A 23826-nucleotide genomic window follows, 5' to 3' on the forward strand; every position below is an offset into this window, starting at 1 on the left:
ATAATGGCCCTGTGAGCTCTTTTTAGTCCCGATTACATGAGGTTATGGTAATAGACATGTTAACTTAAAACCTTAAAGCAAAATTGTGCAGGGCTTAAATTTTGTTAGCTTGTACACCACTGCCATCAGAAGGTCCCTAGAAGCCAAGGTTGGATCAAGTGCTATCTATAGTGTGTTGCAGTGTGCTGAAAACATAGGTAGACAGAGGACTTTCTACCTAAGTCCGCATAAGGTGAAAGAAAAAGGACTGAGTCAATACAAAAAAAAGGTTTCTTGTTTAAAAACTCAGGCCAACATTGAAAGCATGGTTTGTACACATTTTTGGAAGGGCATATAAAGTGAACACAACCAAATATATTAAAATGGTTTCAATTACCAGCATTGAAACAAAATTAGTGCAAAACAAAAAAGCCAAATAACAATTGCACAGGCAGTGCCTCTGCTATCTTGAAAGTGAACTTGATTCTTGACCTCCCATTTTCAAAGTGAAAATAGCATGGGGCTTTTCTTATCCCTTGTTTGATACTGACATCTGACTGGTCCATCAAAGAACTGTACTAGCATCACAGTGGAAACCCACTTCAGCAAATCATAGAAGTGAAACTGAGTCAGTGTCAAGGGAACTGATGGTGTCCAACTGATTAAAGAGTAAATGGAAACACTTATTGTATTAGCTCCTCTACCCAGCCAGTTTTGCCAGGCTGCTTCTCCAGATTAACCTGGTTTCTAAGGTGTATTCAAAATGGCCTAGACTGAAATTGGGCTTATGGTCTAAAACCCAAGAAACAGTCCAGTCCGTGCTTTGGTATGGCAGACTCCCGTGTGCTCCACAGCAAACCACAATCTTGCTATAGGTTACTAAGCTTGAGTTCAGGCTGTGATTGGTGGCTTGTTTCAAAGGTTTTGAGACTGTACTGATTGATCTTAGCATTTTCAAGTTTGGGTTTAATGTCTAGTGGCTTTTCAAAAAAGTTTACTAGTGACTGTTCAGTAAGAAGTGATGCTAAAATATGTTCAAGAGAGACAGTCCAGTCCCCTTCTGTGGCCTCAGGAAATGCCTGTGAGTCCTGGGGGAGCTTTCCAGTCTCTGCAAAAACAGAGTCCTCAGGAGAAGGAGCCGAAGCCTGCAGCTCTTCCACATACTCCTGGGAGCAGCTTCCTGAGCTGCTGCTCCTCTGGCCCACTTCTCCAATCTGCAGCAGCAGGGTGGTTACAGTGGCGATGGCTTGATACAAATCATTTTCTTCTGGGTCTTCATGGAACATACTGTACAAAGTTTTGCAGAACTGGATAAACTCTCTCTAGAATTAGAAAAGTCAATATGTATCAACAACTAGGATGGAAGTATAATGAAAATTTTTTAACCTTTACACTTTGAGAAAAGCACAAACTATTAGATTTTTTTGGACAGGTAGGTAGTCCAAGCTGGCCTGGAACTCAGTTCTCCTGCTGCCTCCTCAGTCTCCAAATAGTGGGATTACAGACATGCATACCACATCTGGCTCTTCATACTACTTTTGAAGCAGCAGGATATAAGATGTATTTACTTAGCAGTGTGTTAAAGAGTGTAGACTCCTAGATGATTTGCACACTAACCCAGCAAATCAGCTGGTAGAAATTCTCCAAAGAAACCAGGCCTATGTGGACATTTAACCTGGAGTAACAGGGATGTGCTCATGGTAGGATCTAAAGGCTAGAAAATGAATAGCTATGCTCTTGTGGAAATTGAGGATGTTGTTATGCCTTCTCCCAATGCAGGATTTAGCTATGGAAAGGAATAGAAAAATGAGAACTACTATAATGATTTGAGAGAAACCCACAGTTATTTGGAAGGAAGGCAAGGTATTAACATGGCCCGTTTTTGTATAGAACTTATCTGAACCGAGTGCAGGACTGAATATAAGTGACATGACCATGCTTCCAGAGACTCATCTGGTCAGCAGCTTGGCCCATTTATGATGGGAGGCCTACTGGTGTTAAGGAACTTGGTTCTATACTGAAAACTGGACAAGGTTGGAGAAAACACGTACCCACAGGCCTGAGGACCTGCTCATCTGCACGAGATAGAGACTGAGCTGCTAAGCCTAAGCAAGTGTATGATAAAGCAGATAGCAAATTCCCAGACTTCAAATTCTAAACCCTAGAAAACCCCAGTCCCAAATAAATGAAACATCTGGAAATTTGTCACAGATTAGTTGTACAACTAGTCAGAAGTATCAGGATAAGCTTCTGACTACCTTTCACAGCTGCCAACTTATTTTAATTCTGGTTCCAAATAAATTATCTGGTGATTTTTTTTTTTTTTTTAAGTAACCGTGAGTATAGATAGCTCTGGGTGGTAAAACTTTTGTCGTACACCCAAGGAATAGAAGGGAAGTCTGAAAATAACTCTCCAATAGAGTAGACACAGCATTTCTTACCTGCTGTCAGATACAACTACCACAAGATGTCTTGTGGTCAAAAAAACAAGGGGGGCTGGGGTGTAGCTCAGCAGTCGAGGCACTTGCGGGCATATGTGAGGCCCTGGGTTCAATTCCCAGCATCAGAAGGAAAAAAAAAAGGCTTGAGAAACACAGCATGTTAAATTCCACTCTTGAAGGCTCTCTGCACAGCAACAGGATAACTAGTCCTATAATTTAGGAGCATTCTTTAAGCCTACATTTCTCAAATATTGGGACAGGCCTTTTCAAATTAAAAACAAAACCTAGCACCATCATGTGACATGTAGCATAGAACCCTTTTCTGGAAAATGCTCAGGTAGTAGAGAGTACACTAAGATTTTAAGATTGCCATATCCACAATAACCCCAATGCTGGTAGCACCCTAAGGAAATAGCCTTGATATAAACATTTCAAGGGTATGGTTGCCTCTTGTTTTGAAGAGCTTTGAACATCTGACTTAATGACAATTTAATCTTAACACTATGTTCAACTCCCCAAATTGACAAGATCCTGGACTTTGGAAGCAAAGAAGCCCAAGCTTAACAATGAAAGCAATCATCTGATAAAATCACTTCACAAAATACTTCCTTCTCTTCCCAGAAGTAAGTTCATACCTGGCTCATTTTGGGTAACTCTTTTTCAGTTTTATCCTTTTCTTTGGCTAAATCCTTAATCATCTGCTTCAGTTGTTTCTGATAGTCGATTGAATCACCTTGAGACAAAGGAAAACAGTAGTTTAAATTCTGAATACAAAAGGGAAAATAGAGAAAGAGTCCGGAACTCTCCATATGTCCACGGGCTAACTCCCTTTGAGATCCTGTATGGGGCTCCACCCCCCATCATTCAGAGGACCTTAAGCCCGGGACTAGGTGATCTGGCCCCAAATTATCGTGTTACTCTACAGGCAGGGATTCCACAAAGCAAATTTCATATAAAACTGAAAAGCAGTCAGTTCCATCCAAGAGTTTTTTACAACTGACCACAGATCCCCATCCACATAGCTGGGGTGTCCTGCTACAAAAGGAACCCCAGAAACAGCAATGAGAAGGAAGGCACTCCTTGATGGGTGAGGTGGCCACAGTATCTTTCTGGCTGAAAGCATTAGCCTCACAGGAGGGAGGGAGAGACAGGAAGCTATAGGAAGAGCCTCAAGGACAACCTGAGGGACACTAGGGCTGTGTGTGTGTGTGTGTGTGTGTGTGTAGGAAGTAGATAATGAAAGCAAATACATGCCATTGGGCTTTCCCAAAACCAGGGGTCTTGACGTGGACAACAGAGGGTTCTTCAAAGGTGACTGGCTGTCTCGGTCATTTTCAGTGAGTGCTTTAAAAAAAAAAAAAAAAGATGAACACATTTTCTGTTAATCAAAATCAACAGAAAAATTCAGCTTTTTAGGTAAGAAAGAAATAAGGTTAGCAACTCCCAATCTGGATCGAAGGGTCTTTGTGGAGCCCAGAAACTCAAATGCACAGAATAAATTAGATGTTTCACATGTATGTGGATACTGTTGTAATTAACAACATATAAATCCTCCCAGGGACATTGCTGATGTTGACCTGGGAAAAAGGGTCATTCGGTAAAACAAATACACAAACATATGTACACATATAAATGAAACTAGAAGTAAATATGCTGAATCTCTGAATGGCACCATAATTGATAATTAATCTTCATGACAATGATTTCTCTACAATGAGCACACAACTGCAATATTTAAATAATTGAAGAGTCGAAGGCCAGGAATGGTGGCTCACACCTGTTAATCCTAGTTACTTGGGAGGCAGAGCTCAGAAGGTCTGAAGGTCAAGGCCTGCCCAGGGAAAATGGTGGCAAGACCCCATGTCAGCCAACGGCTGGGCATGGTGGCGTGCTGTCACTCAGGCTGCACAGGGAAGCATACATAGGAGGACTGCGGCTCAGGCTGGCCTGAGCATAAAGCAAGAATCTGTCTCAGATATAACCAACACAAAAAAGGGCTGGTGGAGTAGTTCAACTGGTAGGGTGCCTGCACAAAGTCCTAAGTTCAACTCCCAGTACAGCCAAAACAACAAAGTGGGAAAAAGCCTTATTGAACTCAATGCCACATCTTGTTAGGAGTTTTCTTAAAGCAGAGTAAAAACAGAATTATATCAGAACGCTCATACATTGCTGGTAGAAATGTAAAACAGTTCAACCACTTTGGAAAACAATTTGGTAGTTCCTCAAAAAAGTTAAAGCCAGGAGTGGTGGCTTGTATCTGTAATCCAGCTATTTGAGAGGCAGAGCAGCAGGATCATGGCTTAAGGCCAGCCCTGGCGAAGAGCATGAGACCCTATGGTGGGGAGTGAGTATTATAGGGGCACATTATGCATATGCACGAATACAGCACAATGAAACCAACCAAAAACTGCTAAAAGGAGAACAGCTGAATTCAGAAAATGAGCTGAATTTAATCAAAGACCATTATTTGCAAGTTGTAATATAACAATGAAACTCCACTGTAAATTAATTTATGCTAATAAAGTAATTTTTAAATAAGCATGAGACCCTACCTGAAAAATAACTGAAACGTAAAGGCTGAAGGAGTGGCTCAAATGGTAGCATGCTTGTTTAGTAAGTGCAAGGCCCTGAGTTCAAACCCCAGTACTGCCACAAAAAAAAAAATTAGACCTAACTACCCAAGAGAACTGAAGACATGCTTACACAAAAATGCCTACAAAAATACTCATAGCAGTAGTATTCACAATCTTTAAAAAAATAAAAAAACCCAATGTCTACCCATTAATGAATAGACCAAGTGCAGCATAGCCATTCTGTGGAGTACTAGCTAGCCATAAAAAGGAATGAGGCTGCAACATGGATGCAGTCTTGAAAAGATCATGCTAAGTGCAAGGAGCCAGGCAGGGAAGACACAGTGTATCCTTCCATTTACATGAAATGCCCACAACAGGCAAATTCATGAAAACAGCAAGTTTCCAGGCTGGGGAGGGGGGTGGCGACAGACTGATTGGGAGTGACAGCTAAAAGGTAGGAAGGAGGTATTTTTGGGGGTGATGAAAGGTTCTGCAATTGATTGCAGTGATCATCACGTAACTGAGCATATGAAAAATACTAACTTGTACACTTTACATGGGTGACTTGAACATGTGAATAATAACTAAGTCTGATACTAAATAAGTTATCCAGGGGTTTGACAAAGAAAGATCCTGATTTTATAAAGATTGGAACTTACTAGTGAGTGAGTCATGGAGAATAAATCAAAGCCAAAATTTGGTTGTAATTCAATAAATTTCCACAAGAAGGCACTAAAGCTTTGACAGCTACTCTTACTTCAGAGGTTCTGGGTTTAGGGAGTTGGGGACATTTTTTTCTTTTTCTGATGCTTAGGCTTTTTCCTATAACCAAGATGTTAGGTCAGTTTTTTCCAACAACTTTACATAAAATAAATTATAGCCAGTGACACCTGTGAGAATCCACTTAGAAACTAAGTAAAAAGGCATAAACCCTACATGGTATTTGGGGCCGTGAGGATGAAAATGAACTTTCTGAGTGATAGTTACTGAGATACCACAGAGCTGATGTCCCCAAAGGGAAAATGTGTACAAAATGCAGTAATTCAAGGGTTACTGTGCATGACAGAGGACAGCACAAACAAGAGGACAACTAACTCAGGGTAGATGAGTATCCAGAAAGCAGCTGGTGAGCTCCCAACAGTCATGAGGAGCTGGAAGGGCCAGCCAACACCAGAGCACAGCTTCCCAAATCTCTTTGCCATGTGGAGTTTACTGAAAAAAACTCATGCCATTATATAGTTATAATCAGAAATGTAGAATACAATACACTGGGAGAACAGTAAATACTACACTTACATATAATCTTTAAATATACTTTTAATCTTTTCAAATGAGGTATTTAAACTTTTATAAACATCACCTTATTTTTCACATTCCTGTGAACATATAGCTCATAATTCCAGGCTATAAGTGAATGGAGAGACATTTTCTATTAAAGCTTTCATTGCATCTCACTTCAAGTATTGCACAAGTCAAAATCAGATAAAGGACTACAAACATCTGGCTATCTGAACGTCCCATTCCAGACTTGAGTTTATGTGGTGGACAACTTCATTGCTTCCAGAGCCACCACAAGCTTCAAGGAGCTTTGTTAATCAATGTGCAGTTTAATCTTCTACACCACTGTTGCTACCCCTGCTACCTTCAACCCTTTGATGCCCATGGGGAAAAACCAGTTCCACAGAAAGTGTCTTATTTCTGGTAGAAGAGTACATACACTGCTCTCAATACAACTTGGCTTTCAGATGCAATTGAGACACTAGCCATCAAAATAATACCACTCTCCACCATGCTTAGGTCTAGGAAAAGCAGTGTAGCACCTGCTCCACTCCCTCCATCCTAGTTGGAAACAGCAATCAAATTATAGCCACAAGGACTTGCACTTGGATGGATGAGGAAGTTGGAATCAGCAGGAAAATCGACCAAGATGTCCAACTTGTCTATCAGGTGTTTACTAGAGGGAAAAATCACTCAAGATAGAGTTAACTACTGGAGGCACAGGTCATAAAGCCAATTTCTTGGTGGTTTCTTGACTATTTGCATACCAGGAATCTTTAGCACCTAGGATTTCTTTTGTTAAAAAGGTTCAACGCACTCTCTTAATTTCACAAAAGCTTTTTTTATGAAGTTTACATCCTTCACTTCCCTATTCTTCAAAATGCTCAGAGGCATCTTTAACTCAAGATTCCAAGCCAGAGCCAGAACAGGTCTACAATGCAGCCAGAACTGCTTGTTATCTAGTCAAATATTGGACTGGAAACTACTGTTTTTGATGTCCTATGAAAAGCCAATTTTTGCAAATTTCCTCAGTCTTCAGAATGACTGTTTCCATTCTCAAAGGGAAGTTCCCTCCCAGGCTGGATTCATCAGTTAACTTAGCTGCTTCCAATTCACCTGGTGAGCTCTCTGTACATAGGCCATTGAGGTCATTCCCATTAACAGTTTGGTCCTTAGAGCACATAGGGAGGGATCCTTCAGTTTTTTGGATCCCAGGAAATATTTTGACACATTGGCATATTGTCAAAAATAGGAGTTTATAGTTTCAGTATAGTTTGTTAAGATAGACATAAGAAAAGGCTAACTAAAAAGTGAAGGACCAATATGGCAGGTGTAACTTGACTGCCAAGTTTTTAGGCAAGCAGGAGTGACTGCATGCTCTGTCTCTTCAGTCCCGTTGATGTTTATTTCAAACACAGAATATCCCATCCCATAATGCTATTGGAGTATGTATCCATGACACATGTCAGGACTTATCTCATCTGTAGGTATTCTTGGCAAAGCAGACCATTTCCAAATGTGCTGTGTGGTTTTGGAAAGTAGATCCATTCTAATCAATGCAGCAGATGGTAAAGTGTCAAGTGAAAAAAAGAATCAAGCATTATCAAAACCGTGGCACAGATATTTTTTCATTAACATTGAAATGACTACATGCAATTCTTGAAGAGGACTTTTAGATGACTTCTTCAAACAGATTGTCACCATCAGAAAGAAACTACTTGAAATACTTGAAGCAAAGTCCTTTTTTGTCCTAAGGATCTGAATGTTTCAAATACAGAACCTCCAACTATACTTCACTTACTGTGGGCCAGGCTGGCAGGTACAGCCTTGAAAAGCTACTCTGCAAATAAAGGAACATACTTCTTACAGTTCAGCATTCCCAGAAGCTGGTCAAGCATGCGATTTTTTCTTCTTTTATTTTTTGGCAGTACTGAGGACTGAACTGAGGGCAACAGGCTTGCTAGACAAGCACTCTACCACTTAAGCCATGTCTCAGTACTTTGGCTTTTAGTCTGTTTTTCAGATAGGGTCTCATGCTTTTGTCAGGACCATTCTCAGACCATGATCCTCCTACCTCTGCCTCTTGATAGGTGGGATTGCAAGTGTGCACCACCACACATGGCTTGTTTTTTGGGGAGGATCTTGCTAACTTTTTGGCAGGGCCAGCCTCAAAGTGCAATCCTCCTATCACTGCCACCCAAGGAGCATGTGAGATCCTTCTGTGAATCAACCAGCTCCCTCCTTTCTTTCACTGACAAATATAACATGTTTCTGGCTAATGTGACTAGAATTTGAATGTAATCACTTTTTCTTATCAAGTATTTCACAGTAACAAAGCTCTCCCTCATTCACACATATATTGCTATACTAATGTGTAATTGTATTTTAGGATTCAAATTATAACCCTGGCTAAATGTCAGAAGTGAAGTATTTATAACCACATTGTGTCAATACATATTAATGTAATTTCATGTGCTCTTTCAATTTTTAATTACGTTCACTTAGATGTTCAATATTTTAAGTCCTTTTGTGATAACTATCCTTATCCACAATGCAACCTGGAATTATTCAACATGTTCTTTTTAATTCAACTTCTTGACAAAACTTCCTTTGGACAGCAAATGCTCTTGATTACGTTAAGACCTCAGAAAGAAACCTCTGTTCCTTCCAACAGAGCTGAACACAAAGAATGGACAGCTCAAATTTCACTAGGGTCAGTATGTAAAGAACAACATTTGGGAGAGGGGTTTCTGGGGATCCAGTCCAGGGCCCCTCACCTGTTTGGCAAGTGCCCTATCACTGAGCCACACCCCCAACAAGAACATCACTCACTGTGGGCCAGGCTAGCAGGTACAGCTTTGAAATGCTACTCTGTAAATAAAGGAACATACTTCTTACGGTCCAGCATTCCCAGAAGCTGGTCAAGTGAGGTATCACAGTCCTTCTCACTACCAAAGCTCACAGAAAGCCTCCAAATGGCTCACTTGTGGGTGTCCTTTGACCCTTCCAGTGTATCCTTCTCAGTAGTTTATTTGCTGTTTCCTTCTAATGAAAATAATGTTCTTCTAGGAAGTTCAGTTCTAGAAGTCCGATTAGTGGAGCCAACTTAGCCAAATGATTGTAGATTTATTAATCTACAAAGAAAACTCAGGACTTCATAGTCTTCTGGAATATTCTTCACTTCTATGCCACCTGACATGGATACCTGACATGGTATCAAGTAATCTAAGATTCTTTTCTAGTTCCTGTGGGAAATAGTGTTGGAATTACTCTGGAGCTAGGAAGCTTTTCTGTTGGCTTAGGCTCTACAGTGCACCAGAGACCTGTCTAAACCCAGCTCAAAAGAACCTTTGTCTCCTGGACAATGCCTGCAGAGGGCCGAGCTTTCTCTATTCAGGTGGATTTTTGTGGCAAGCGCTGATGTTACTTCCTCTGGTCACACTGCCTCCTGGCCAGGAGAGAAATTAGACTTGGAAGCAGAGAGAATTCTTTGGATACACAAATTCAAATTTGAGGGAATCCTTATATTTTCTAATCAGTGACGTTAAACTTTTCCCGGTGAGTGTGCTCATCAACTTTAAATTAAAAAATATTACCTATGGTGAAAAGTACATATTTGTTAAAATCATTTAAATGAGAAGTACTTAAAGGAACTGTGAGTCTTCATGGCCTTGGGAAATTGATATTTTTAAATAGAGGTTCTAGGTTGTCTACATTCTTAAGACTTTTTAACTGCATCAAAAATTCAAGTATCAAGCTACAAGTGCCAAGCACTGCCAAAAAGTCAATTATTAAATAAAATAATAATTTATCAAGTCTTCCCTTCCATTCAACTTAATTTAAATTCAGAGTCATACAGTATAAATGCTATAATCATATAATGTTAAAAAAAGTTTCTGAAGGGCTGGCAGAGTGGCTCAAGTGGGAGATGAGGCCCTGAAGTTCAAACCCCAGTACCCCCCAAAAACAAAGTTTTGAACTGATTTCTGGAAGCATGAAGGCATACAGATACTTTTTAGAAATATAATTGTAATTTGGAAACATAGTATTCATAATGAAGTCATATCAAGAATCAAAAATCTCAAATGATAATTCCAAAGCCAATAAAATTGAAAATAAATCAAGATAGATTCTATCTGTACTATCTATACAACTTTTGTACAAATTATTCCAAGATGAAAAGTTTACTTAAAAATTAAGATTAAAATAATTGAAAAAAATAAACTCAATCATGTTCTATTTATTTATTTATTATGGACAATCATGATCATGAAAAGACAATGATGAGAATGAAGGAACTGCGTATCTTCCATGTTAGTAGGAAAACACTTGTGAGAAATAAGGGACAATTAAATAAAAAATAAAAACTTGGTAACTGCAGTTGGCATAAAAGGAGAACTTCACTGATGCTAAACAATTTATACCAAAGTCATAATGGGTCCCTGGAAGGTGGCAGAGGCGCTACGTGTGACAGTAGAGCTCCCTGGGGACATGTGCTTAATGTATCAGGCATCAATTCAGTAATGGCTGAATTCTGGACATATACCCAGAAACCCACCATTAAGGTCCATGTGCATTTTCAGTTTTTATATATGCATTTTTAATAGTCATAAAAGCCACCAGGATCTCATGGCCCTGGAAACCTGTAGAGCCAAGTGCCTCCCTAGGCTCCTCACTGAGAAGTTCTGTCCAGGGCATCATCCAACGCCAGGCCCACAGCACTGAGATGGCAGTACTCGCGGACTCTCCCTTATCTCTATTAGTTTTTAAAGATCCACGAATACTTTCAGGCTTCCTTGTTCTTATTCCTGCAAAGTCAAGGCTGACGCCAGAGGTTTCAGAATGACTTCCTTTGTTCTGAGTTAACACTGTGTAAATTTGAAGGAAGTATGATCTTATGTGCTGAAAAAATGAAATGGTGTTCAAAAACAGTGACCTAAAATAACAGTCCATTAAGGTAACCAGGGTCTTGCTCCCAACGCATCACAGAGGCCAGTGATTCTCAAGCCTAGAGAGTCAGCAGTTTGGGATGAACTCAGGAGCCTGGTGTGACAAGCCTTCCAGGTGGTTCAAGGGCACCTTCAAGTTCGGCAGCCCAGCCCTGGGTCATGCAGTACAGTGCCCAAAACCTGGGATCTGAAACCCCAGAGTAGAAACACCTATTTCCCACATCTAAGTGGAATTTAAAAAGGGAAGGTCAGTGTCATGCACAAGGCTGATCTTATGTTGAGGCAGAGCCCAGTGTGAGTTTTTTACTTGACTTTCTTATTCTTACCTGGAGGGATATGAAGCCTGTACAGCAGTTTAATTTTCTCATTCATTTCTCCATTGTACATAATATCTGCAATTCAAGAGAAAGAGAAATTCACTGGATACAAATGGTCAAAGTACATTTATCATGGCAGATAATCGTGTGGAGAGGTACTCAGGAAGGCCTGTTGAACCCTATGCCTCCAACCCAGACACTCGCCGTGTTAGAAATGAAAATAGTAAGAGCAGTGGCCCATGACCAAGCTACAAGGTAACCTCATCAATGTGTCTAGCCTTGTACTTCTCAAAGATTTTAATTATATGGACACCGTTTAGGAACATAGTTCCCAACAGGTCACTGCCACACCCTGGGTGCCATGGAGAGCAAGTCAATGGTCTTGTACATTGACTTCCTGAGTCCCTTCCTCTCCCCTCCCCCATAAGGGAGCATCAGGGTGGTCCTGAGAGTAGGCTGCAGAGCAAACTTTTAAATTTAAATCATAAATCATGTCAGGCAGTCGCAAATGCATTTCACTGCAGGTCCCCCTGCTCCATCCACTACACTGAGTCATACCTAGGCAGGTCACGAATGCCTTGAATTCCAGCAGCTGGTCCATGTTATCATCCAGAAGCCTGAAAGTCCTCTCAGCCAGGATCTCTGTATGGGACCCACAGGTCCACGGCGACACAAGCTGGAATAGGTGCGCAAACTGCCGGCCATCTACGCGGTACTGCTCTGCATAAGGCCTGCTGGGGTCATGGCGTGAGGCCACCGGCCTGGGCTGCTCCCAGTAACAGCTCATCATGTGTTCTCTCTTGAAACGACGGGCAGAGAAAGCTGTGACAAGCCCACCCTGGGAGGTGCACACTTAAGCCAAGCCCATCCCGGTCTCTCTCACGGGTACTGTGGCTTATTGAGCTCAGACTACCACAGCACAAGTGAGAAGGATATTTCTTACAGCATCACCACTCCATCCAGACATGTTTCTTTCTTAGCCTTACCCATGTGAGTATGAAGTTTTGACCATTTTTTATTAAATTTTATTCTCGTTGTTGTGGTAAAATAACACACATAACACAAATTTTGTCATTTTATCTAGTTTTAAGTGGACAGTTTTAATTATGAAGAAGATTATTTTATTCTGATTATTTCCACTAAAAATCATTATTTGAAAATCAGAAAGGACTGGACAAATCTATCGGCTACAGAAGGAACTAGTTAACCTGGTTACCTGTGAGAATGTCAAAAGGGGTGTGGGCCCAGAGGTAGAAGTAAAAGTTTTTTTACTGCTTTCTTTTTATTTTTTTCTGAATTTTGTACCACCTGAATATATTAACAATTTAAAAAATTAACAGTGAAAAAAGACAAGCTGACATCTTGACAGAACTGGCCCTGTCACTGGGGTGGGTTGTACTCTTCAGATGCATCGTCTCCTCTCTGGACAACTCAGCTCCCAAAGCTGAGTTCCCGACTGCAGAGCTCTTTGCCACTTGAAGACCTCTGTCCTCAAGGATGTGACAGAAGCAAATGCAGATGCTATAGTGTGCAAGCCAAAATGCCATTTGTAATTTGAGTTCTGTATTCCTTGCAATCACATGCTTTCAATAGCCACCCCAGAACTGTTAAAGGTACCACAGGAACTTTTAGGTGGGAAACAAAGTTTGAGTAAGTTTTCATTGTGAAGAACCCAAGACACACCATGAATTTCCACGCATATGGTCATGCCAAAGGCCTGTAAAATCCTGCCCAGTGGAAAACAGCTGTCATATATAGACCAAAGATTAATATAACTACTCAACACAGACTCTCACAGAAAAACAAACAATGTATGAATATGGAAAGGAAAAGGGCAGACCCCTGAGGCACCACGTCCAACAAGGGCAGGCTGGGTGCTATGGTTGAGGCCTGGAACTCCCTCATCTTCCCAGATTCCCATACCTTGAATAAGTTGTAGAGTTCCTCCAGGTCTTCAGGAAGAATAGAGACTTCAGGGATAACAACACGGAGCTTGAGGAAAGAACAAACCGTGATGGAGTGAATTCCAGGCCCGCGACCCTGGGGCTGGAGGGCAGTCAGTGGAAGGATGGGGCTTCACCCTCCTAGTGGGGGACAACTGGGGCACTGTGCCACAGCTTCCCTTATGTACTGGCTCCTTGTCTCCAGGGCAGCATATATCCCTTTCTGACACCAAGACTGCCTTGCAGCACCTCTGCAGGTGTTCTGTCTTCAACCTCTTTTCAGTTCACACATAGTGCCTCTGGGAAAGTGTGTTAAGCACTAATAGAAGTCCAAAAGCTAACACAGCCAGGTGTGGTGGCTCATGTCTATAATCCCAGCTACTCATTCAGGAGGTGGAGACTTGGAAGTATCATGGTTTAAGGCAACCCTGGCAAACAGTTAATGAGACCTCATCTCAACAAGTAAGCCCAAATGCTGGTGTGCACCTGTAACCCAAGCTATGCAGGAGACATAGGTAGAAGGATCAGTCTGAGGCTGTCCTTGGGGAAAATGTGACACCCTATCTGAAAAATAACCTAAATTTAAAAGGTTTGGGAATGTGGTTCAATTGGTAGAGCTCCTGCCTAGCAAGTGTGAGGTCCTGAGTTCAAACCCCAGTAAAACACACACACACACACACACACACTCACAAACTCACAATCATACACGTGCACACTCACAATCACATACACACACAATCACATACGTGCACATACTCACACATACACACTATCACATACACACACAATCATACTTACACTCACACACATACACACCACTTACACACTATCACACACACACACAATCACACACTCACATACAATCACACTCATATACACATACACACAAACACACAATCACTCACACACACATACACAATCACAAACACACACACTCACACACAGCTAGCAGAGGCACAGCACAGACAAGCAGATGCTTCAGAATGACAGCACTCGCTGCAGGCCATCTGCCTGGGCATCTTATACACCATGCCGCATCTAATCCTACATCATAGGTGTGACTTCCAGTCTACAGTCAGGGAAACTGATGCTCCTAGTAGTTGACATTGCCCACAGTCTGACTCCCAAATCTCATGCTGTTTCTATAATGACACCCCTATTAAGTTTTTAGTTCAGCACAAAAAAAAAGAAGAAAAGGAAAGGAAGGGGGGAGGGGAGAGGAACAGAGAAGAGTGGGGGAGGAGGGGAGAGGAGAGATGGAGGGGAGGGAAAAGAGAGAAGAGAAGGCAGGGCCGCGCTTCCAGGTCAGCTCCCAAGTCCCACGAGCCCACTATGCAATGTCCTCTGCTCACCACATTCTGCTTAGTGGTGTCCTCGTGGCCTTGGAGCACCCTGATCCTGTGCTTGCAGCGCAGGTGCTCAATCTGCTCCACAGACTGGTCTCCAAATTTCTACAGGGACACAGGGACCACTCACTCAGAGTCCCTGCTGTGCCCAGATAGAGGAAACCCAAACCCTCCCTCCTTGTCCCCCTCCCAGGCAGAGAAGGGGCACTCACAGATGGGACAGGAGCTCCCATACCTCATAGGAGTCCCGGATCAGATCGGCAATGTCAGTCACAGGGTAGGGCTCCTGGTCATCAGAGAAAAAGGCATGGTGGCTGCCAATGGGGGGCCGTGGGCTGTCTTCATTCTTAATGTGATCTAAAAATCTGAGCACACCACCCCGTTAAAGGTCAAGGTCTACCCTCAGCTGGGCCCCATATAACACCTGCTACCTTTACAGGGCATCAGTGTGCCAAGTGCATTTTCAAACTGCAACACCTGGAGAAGGGCAAGGCAGCCACTACTGCCAATACTGTGGTCATGCTAGAGGAAAGGACAGCCACTTCCAAAGCCAGGCTTATGGATCTGGCTCTGCATAGGATTCTGGGCCCTGAGGCTCTGCAGTAAAATCAGAACAAATTCTGCGCATGTGTGCAATTTGTGAAAGGAAACCACCTCAGTGGTGTTTGGCTTACCCTTGGCCACCATGTACCCAGGTTATAGTGCTCAATATAGTGTGATTTTCCTTTCTCTTCCACTCACCTGTCCCCATACAGAAAGTGTAGGAAACCTCCAGATGGCTATTTGAGACCAGCATTTCTTGGTGCCCCAGCCCTGTTCAAGGCCACTGAGTATATTTAAGACTTAAGACATTCAATCTTCTTAGCTAAAAATATTTATAGCCCTCTTCTCCCGACCCTCAACTGGTAGAGGAAGTGAGGGAAGACAGTACCCTTCATCCTACGCCAGTGTCATTGCCACATGGTAAACCAGCTCTGAGGAGACCACAGGGAACAGGTGGCAAGACTGTGGAAAAGAAGCTCCCACAGAGCTAGAACACCCACTACAGCTCCTCCTGTGGTCTTCCAGCTGCTACCTACTTCATCCCCAGTCAGCCACAGGAGAACATGGCTGAAGCTCACCTGCTGAGGATCATCAAGGCCTGGCCATCATCCTTGCTGCTGCACAGCTCCTCGGCATTGGCTTCAAGCACAGCTAGCCCCAGCTGAAAGATGGCTTTGATCCCATCATAGAAGAAGCAATCGACAACATTTACCGCGCTCTCCAGAGGCATGATGCTGAGAAACAGGGTCAGGAACCACGAGAGAGAGATGGATGCCAGGGCTGAGAGGTCATTCATGTGCTCTGCCAGCTCTGGGAGGTGCTCCTTGATGAGCTCCTCAAAGACAGACTGGTCCACTTGAGCCCCTGCAAAAGGAAGGCCACAGAGCTCTGGTGGGGAAGGGGTCACACTCTATAAAAGTCAGCCTGAACCCAGAAAAGGACCTGTGCTCAGTTTACTGATGTTTGACATTTTGATCAAGGTATTCAATGGGTAAAGGATAGTCTTTTCAAAAAATAGTGCTTGAAGCTGGGTGCCAGTGACTCACTCCTATAATCCTAGGTACCAGGGAGGTTGAGATTGGGAGTATCGGAGTTCCAGGCCAGCCTGGGCAAAAGTTCGTAAGACCTTATCTCAATAGAAAAAAGCTGGGTGGTGGTGTATACCTATCATCCAGCCATGGCAGGAAGCCTACAACAGGAGGACTGCAGTCCAGAATGGTACGGGTAAATAACCTGAGCAAAAAGGGCTGGAGGTATGGCTTTACCTCATACAGAAAAACACACTTGAAATAGATCACAGGCCTAAATACAAAGCTAATCCTATAGAACTCCTAGAATAAGAACAAGTCAAAATATCTTAGGACATAAAAAATACTAACCATAAAAAAACCTATAAATTGGACTCCATTAAAATTAAAAACTGCTATTCTTCAAAAGACAACATTAATAAAATGAAAACAAAAGTGTTAAACTTGGAGAAAACATTTGCCATGTCTTATATCCAAAGAATCCATAAAATTTAGTAAGAAGGCAACAACCAATTTTTCTTTTTAGTAAGCTAAAGATCTTTTTTTTTTTAGTGGCACTGGGGTTTGAACTCAGGGAGTTATGCTTGCTAGGGCCTCAAGAACTATTTGCCCAAGCTGGCTTCGAACATGATCCTCCTAATCTCTGCCTCCTGAGTAGCTAGTGGTGGCTGTGAGCCACCGGTACACAGCTAACAACCTAAAGATTTAAACACTCAAAAGAAATGATAAACAAACGGTCACTATGCACAAAGAACTATGCCCAATAATCATCTGAGAAATGCAAATTAAAACCACCAAGGTAAATAACACTTCTAACACACTGGGATGGCTAAAGTGAAAAAGACAAACCTAAATGTTACCAAGGACTTAGAGCACCTGAGACTCTCCTAGACTGCTGGCATGAAGTATATGAACACATTCCCCTCACTTTGGAAAACCAACAATTTTTTATTAAGTTAAAATTACATCTAATCTATGACCCAGCAATTCTCCTAGGTAAACACTCAAGAGTAACAGCAATACGTGTGCACAAATAGACTTCTTCATGAATGTCTGTTGCAATTTTGTCACAGGCCCAAACTGAGAACAACTCAAATGCCCATCAACAGGTGACAGTTACAGGCAAATCATGGCATGAAGGTAGTACCATACTGCAGTGATGTGCAACAAACTAGTGGCGCGCCACCAAAGTACAGATGCCTATTGCAGACGTTATCTAGTGTGAAGGAAGGCACACACGTGCGACCACATAGGCCAAAATCATCTGTGGTGACAGAAACCAGTACCGAGCATTGCCTGTGTCAGAGAGGGGGCAGAAGGAGTTTTCTGTGGTGATAGAAATGTTCCAGATGTGCCAGTGCCTCAAGGTAGTGTCACACACAGTCATAAAGGGCTGAGCTGTCACACACCAACGTTCATTAACCAGTGGCTTTGACAACATGCAATGACACCGCAGTGCTTTTTATTCCTTTCTACTCTGTACATTAGACCACCTACCACAACACAAAGTGAAAAGGGAAGCGGGTCAATTAACCACTCAGGCAATGAAGGGAGCCAGTGAAGATGGTCAAAGGTGAACTTGTGTCCAAAAACACAAAGGAAGGGCTCCTCCCGTCTAACCACACCCCTCCTCCTTCCTGCCCCAGAGTGTCACATCCTTCTGCTCTCCACAGTCTTCAGATGTCCCTTCTTCTTGCCTTGCCCTTTACATCCAGTCAGTTGCCAAATTCTGCCTCATATTGGTTTTTTTGTTTCTGTTCCTGCACTGCCGCCTTCGTTTTAGACCACTTCCTTCTCTCATCTGGATTAATAATAAGTGTCCCTAAAGATGTCACTAAACCCTAACACTTTTTGTATTACTTCTTCACCAGAAGGCCTCCTGTCCACAGAGACAGTGCACATTTAAATCTCAACCACATGAATGACAGAGGCTCCAGGCACAGGCTATGCGGATAGAGATTTGCCTAGAGTCCTGCTGCAGCCCTGAAAAGTTCATGTGTTAAAGGCTTGGTACTGGGAGGTGGGGAACCTTTCAGAGGTCGGGCCTAGTGGGAGATCCTTGGGTCACTGGAAGCACGAGATTGCTCTCCCAACAGGGTTGTTAGAAAAGGAGCAAGCCTGAGCCCATCCAACTCTCTCTCTCTCTGCTTCCTGGCTAGAGATGTGACCACCTGCTCAACATGTGCCTTCACCATGGGGCCCTCACCACAGCTGACACAGGCACCATGGCCTCAACCTCCAAAACTGAGCTGAATAAACCTCTTTCTCTTCAGAAGTAGCCTGAGTCAGTTATTTCACTATAGTAACAAAAACCTGACTAGTACAAGCCCAGATAGCATCAAAGAAGCTTTATGACAGTCTCCTTCTATATGTGGGAGCTTGTATCAGTGCGGCTCTGAGGGTCTCGGGCTCTGTCCCACCAGCCTCCTCTCTTATGGGGAACATAGGACTATCTCCATCTGAGTTTCTGGGTGACCAAGAGGAGTGCCCTTCCCTTTCTAATGCAAAGCCACTCATTTTTACATTTTGACCTGCCTCTTCAGCCTAGAGACTTTCCTTTTTCAAGTTCCGTTATCCATCTAAAACCATGTGTTTTTACTCCAAAATCTGTAGGAGCTGACATCAGGAGCTTACTCGAGTTAACCTGCTTTCCCCATATTGCGAGATCTACAAAAAGAATTTTCTGAGTTAGTTTTGCAGAGGCTAGCTGCATGGTGCACAGGGATCTTATGACCAGGACTCACGGTGACCATCTTCCCAGCCTTTGTCACCATGCCCCAGATACAGAGGAGGAAGGAAGGTGGTTTACCGATCACTCGGTGGTTGAAGTAATCGGGCAGCATCCGCTCACACACGGCAACCAGCAGCCAAAAGGCTTCTTCTTCCTTGGCGTACAGCAACAACACGGAGGTCAGGATGTTCATAGACTGCTCAGAGGGTCACAGAAGGGACAGTTACTGACCAGGCCACATGATGGCACAGAGACATTAAAACTACACAACACACAAGCCAGGGCTGGTGGTGTGACTTGGTGGTAGGGTGCTTTGCTTAGTATGCATGAGGCCCTGGATTGGATCCCTAGCACCACAAAACAAAAACAAAAGTGCACAAAGTGATTCACAAGAGGAAGGGTGCTGTAGGTGAGGAATCTAGCACACTTGGGAAGGGAATATGACCATGACATGACATGGCCATCAGAGAGACACCCAGCTGAGCCATCAGCTACCATTCAGTCCCTGTCTCCTGCCAAGGAGGGCTGAATTTAGCTGTGATACAGGCCTAAGGCTTGGCTTGAATCTACCTACTCTTTTGTCTGTTCACAAAGACAAACATGCACATACAAACTTCATTCACCCATTGATTTCGCTTATTCACAGGAAAATGAAATTAGAAAACCTAACTATTTAAATGTTAGGGCTTATCTTGTCTAGTCTTGTGCTGGCTTTTGTTATTTTAATTTGCTGATTATTATTTTGTGCTTGGTGACTACTTCCTTCCACTTAGGTATGGCTCAGAATGCCTCTTACCTCCACTCACATTTGCTACAGGACAGTGACTTGACCTAGTCATCTTTTCCTCCCCAAAGGGCACTCCTGTTTCAACCCCTATAAATCCTGTGGCGGTCTGAAGTTCCATTGGTTCCATTACATAGCCTGACAAGGGGCCTTGACAACGAGCCTGTGAGCACGTTCCCCTTTTTAGGCACTGGGTACAATCTGAAATCTCAAATGATCATCCTGCTTCTCCATACAGATTGGGTTCCTTCCACCCTTCTTTGGTGTATTCTTTCTGGGAAAGGACTGAGCCCAGTGCCTTTTCATAGGACAGTCCTCAGGAAGGCTGACAACAGAGCAAATCCCTTGGTGGGTCAACACAGACAGACTATGGGATTTCTGCACCCCGGAACACCTCACTTCACCTGACAGTATCCAATCTTGGGATTCCGATAGGCATAAGCTGTCAGCACCCTCCTCAGGGCAGCAATTCCTGTCTCATTCTGGAAGGCAGGGTGCTCCGGCAGGGAGCGATGCAGGTCCCGCTCTATCTCTTCAGTCACCAGACAGCACCTCCCCAGGGACTGCTCCACCAGATTCCCGTAGTAACCAGGGTGTGAAGCAAGGTCCGTCACAGCATCTGAGGGTTGGAAAGCAGTATTTCAAGGAGAAATGATTACCAGGTGTGTCACTACCGAGAGGGGCTCCTCCTGCTGGATGACCCCAGTGGGTCTCCTTGCTCATTGAGGAATGTAAAATATTTTGAGAATATACCAAAGGACTTCATTTCTGTCATACAGCCTGACCGAAAACCAAAACAGAAACAAAATAGTTTTTCTAAGAATGCTCTACAGAGACAGGAAAAGGTCATGTGAAAAATTACTTTCAGGGGTGGGGGCACAGCTCAGTGGGACAACATGTGCTGAGCAGGTGCCAGGTCCTGGGTTTATCATCTGCACATACAAAAAAGAAATCACTTTATTAACATATGCTTTTTTTTTGGTGATACTGGGGTTTGAACTCAGGATCTTAAGCTTTCTAGGCAGGTGCTCTTTCACTTAAGCACCTGTCCACTTTAATATGCTTTTAATGTGCTGCAATTCTTAGTTACTGTATATATATACACACACAATTTTCATGCATTAATTCAACAAGAAATTATTGAGCAACTTGTACAAGGCATACAAGAAGGCATGACTAGAATTAAATAAGGAGAACAGATCATTACCAAGGAGCCCACACTGCCAACTGAGCTTTGAAGGTGCAAACCAACTCAGGATGACCAAGTACAAGAAACTCTCCAAGAAGGGTGGGGGAGGAGGGCAGGGTGGAGAAATGACCCAAACAATGTATGCACATGTGAATAAATAAACAACAAAAAGAAACTCTCCAAGCAGTAGTCACCTTCAGAGGGGCTGGTGATGTCCACAGGTGAGTGACTGCCAATGGCAGGACACGTGAGACTCTGTTCACTCATCGGCCTGTCCCACACCTGTGGTTTCAGCCAGCATTTACTCCCTGGAAAAGGCAGCCAGGTGAGTCTCCAAGGGCAGGGAGAGCAGAAATGAACCCAATTCTACCTTAAATTGTAGTTACATTTCAAATTCTGACTAAGCATGGTAAAAATACCCTCTCTAGCTTCAACTCTCCCCCTGAAGTAGTAACCGGCTGCTCCTCATCACCAGTGTGACATTTGCATGTAATGAACAGCATTTACACCATTGCTGACACTCAGTTATGAAACACTCTAGAAATCTTCCCATCAAAAAGGAAACATTCTGTCACTAGGGAAAGATAGCTCTTCATGAACTGATGTTCCTATATCCCAAGTGGAAAAATACAGGCCTGCATGCAAACAGTGTGAGCGTGCGTGTCTGTGTGTGTGCGTGTGTGTGTGTGTGTGTGTGTGTGTGTGTGTGTGTGTGTTAAAGAGACTTGGAAGAATACAGACCAATGGCATTACATCGTCAGAGCGGGGATGATGAGTAGTGTTATCCTCTTTGCTCACTCATCTCTTTGTTATTTTTCAACTATGAATATACAGGCTTTATTAAACACAAAAACACAGGAGACATTTTCAGTTTTAAAAGGGCCACCCCTGAAAGAGCAGGTGGTGTAGGACCAGGGAACGGGACAGAGAAATGTGCAACTGTGACTCCTGTGGTACCCCCATGCCTTCAGGGAAGGAAGGACCAATAGAAACTACTCTGAGGGGTGCATTTAAACACCAAGGCCAGTCAGCAGTGCAAGAAGACTTTTCTGTTTAGTACACAGGGCTCATACCCCTAAAGACACTTCACTTCCAGGGGAAATCTCAAAAGAATTCTCAGCACCACAGATAGAATGACAGAGTCTTCTTTAAGAGAGAGGAGATCACTTTGTCCAGACTTCACATTTCCTAAGGAGGCACTGCAGCGCAGAGACCTTGGAGAACTTGAACGAGGTCCTACAGCTAACACAAGAAGGGCTCCCAGGTCCATGGCTAGGAATTTACAGAAATAATCCAAAGACAGATGACTTCGTCTACAGATACACACTGTCACATTAGGCCTGCAACATTTGGCCAGAGCACACTGAGACCCTTACCAGAAAAAAGGAGCCAGAGCCTTCCACGCAAAGATTCAGGGATTCCCATGGCCACAAGCTTCCGGATCTTCTCTGTACGAAACATACACACGGTTCTACCATATTCCACAAAGTGGTCATTCCAGAGACTGATTTTTATCTGTTCTTGGGACTAGAAACACAAACATTTGTTCATGTACAAAGAAGCCAGTCCACATCTGCCACTATAGCCCATCCCTGATCTGTCATGGCAGAAATAAGGCCTGTTTACCAGGGACCAATGGGGACAGCCAGTGACACTTAAATTTGTGCAGCAGATATATTTGAACCTCTACTAGGCTCAGAGGATGCCAGGATGAATAGCACGAAGTTGAGAACCTGGTGGGAGAATTTACACAAGCACGATGTAATTTCCTTGGCAAAGTTAAAAGGAGAACATGTCCACCCAAGTACTAAAGCAGCCCAGGTCAGATGAAGGGTGGTGGAGAACCGGGGGACATGAGGAAAAGTGTCCTTGGGTGTTGACATGGAGCCAACTGCTAAAACACAGTTCAGCTCAGAGGATGGGGGGAGCAAGAGGTGTCACAATTAGCCCCGAGCTTCGTGATAGCCAGAGAGAAAGCTGGAACCTGAAGCAAACATTCTCATACTGGGGTTTAACCTCACAGCCTCATGCTTGCTAGGCAGGTGCTCTACCACTTGAGTCACTCCACCAGCCCTTGCACTGTTTCTCTAGGTAACTGCAAAGACCTTAAAATTATCCCTAGATAGCAGAACTGTTTAGAGCCTTTTGGAAAGGACATTTATAATGACTTTTAATAATCTACACTCTCCACAAATGGCAGAATTACTCACAGAAGTCCAACATTCACCTGCATTTAGTTAGTAACAGTTAGTTGACTACCTATGGATAAAAAAGGAGAAGGTTCGGTTTGAGTAAATAAAGCTAACGATTGGCCACAGAGGATGCTATGTGACCAACAAGTGGCTTAGGCAACAATGCTCACAGCCACTGCCTGGTCCTTGTGGTTGACACATGGCTTTCCACCTGTCAAAGTACAGTTTCTGGTCTAGTCACCAACTGTACATGACTTCTGCCTCAGATTTTCTCTGTAAAGAAAAAAATCTATAAATGTAGCAAAAATTACTTTCAGCTCAGTTACACTAGAAGACAGGCAACCTCTGTTCCAGACAGAAAGAGGAATCCCATAATGAGCTGCACACACACAGCGTGGCTAACAAGACAAAGACATGATCTGCACCTGGAAACCCACGGGACAGCACTGCTAGCTGCCCAGGCTACATAGCAAGAGTGGCCATGAACGGAACAGGTGGGGACATCTGTCTGAAACTTTCTTAGTGCCTAGGGG

At 43.2% G+C, this 23826-nt stretch overlaps 1 protein-coding gene across 4 annotated transcripts in view; it reads right to left on the bottom strand.

Annotated features, from left to right (window-relative positions):
• Nucleotides 1-252: 252 nt before the first annotated feature.
• The window catches only part of Tbc1d8 (TBC1 domain family member 8), a 109607-nt gene continuing 86033 nt past the window's right edge, over nucleotides 253-23826 (bottom strand). For 3 of the 4 annotated variants that reach the window (XM_074050375.1, XM_074050377.1, XM_074050378.1), the window contains exons 9-20: nucleotides 22478-22628; nucleotides 20317-20531; nucleotides 19207-19324; nucleotides 15948-16233; nucleotides 15062-15191; nucleotides 14833-14931; nucleotides 13461-13529; nucleotides 12096-12336; nucleotides 11547-11612; nucleotides 3675-3764; nucleotides 3056-3153; nucleotides 253-1301 (exon numbers count right to left, since the gene is read on the bottom strand). In XM_074050375.1, the coding sequence (XP_073906476.1) occupies nucleotides 849-1301; nucleotides 3056-3153; nucleotides 3675-3764; nucleotides 11547-11612; nucleotides 12096-12336; nucleotides 13461-13529; nucleotides 14833-14931; nucleotides 15062-15191; nucleotides 15948-16233; nucleotides 19207-19324; nucleotides 20317-20531; nucleotides 22478-22628 (2016 nt within the window). In that variant the 3' untranslated portion in view covers nucleotides 253-848. The remainder of the gene's footprint in view (nucleotides 1302-3055; nucleotides 3154-3674; nucleotides 3765-11546; nucleotides 11613-12095; nucleotides 12337-13460; nucleotides 13530-14832; nucleotides 14932-15061; nucleotides 15192-15947; nucleotides 16234-19206; nucleotides 19325-20316; nucleotides 20532-22477; nucleotides 22629-23826) is intronic. The other variant, XM_074050376.1, reaches the window with a different exon arrangement.

Source organism: Castor canadensis, chromosome 12 (assembly GCF_047511655.1).
Source record: "Castor canadensis chromosome 12, mCasCan1.hap1v2, whole genome shotgun sequence".
Taxonomy (NCBI): Eukaryota; Metazoa; Chordata; class Mammalia; order Rodentia; family Castoridae; genus Castor; species Castor canadensis.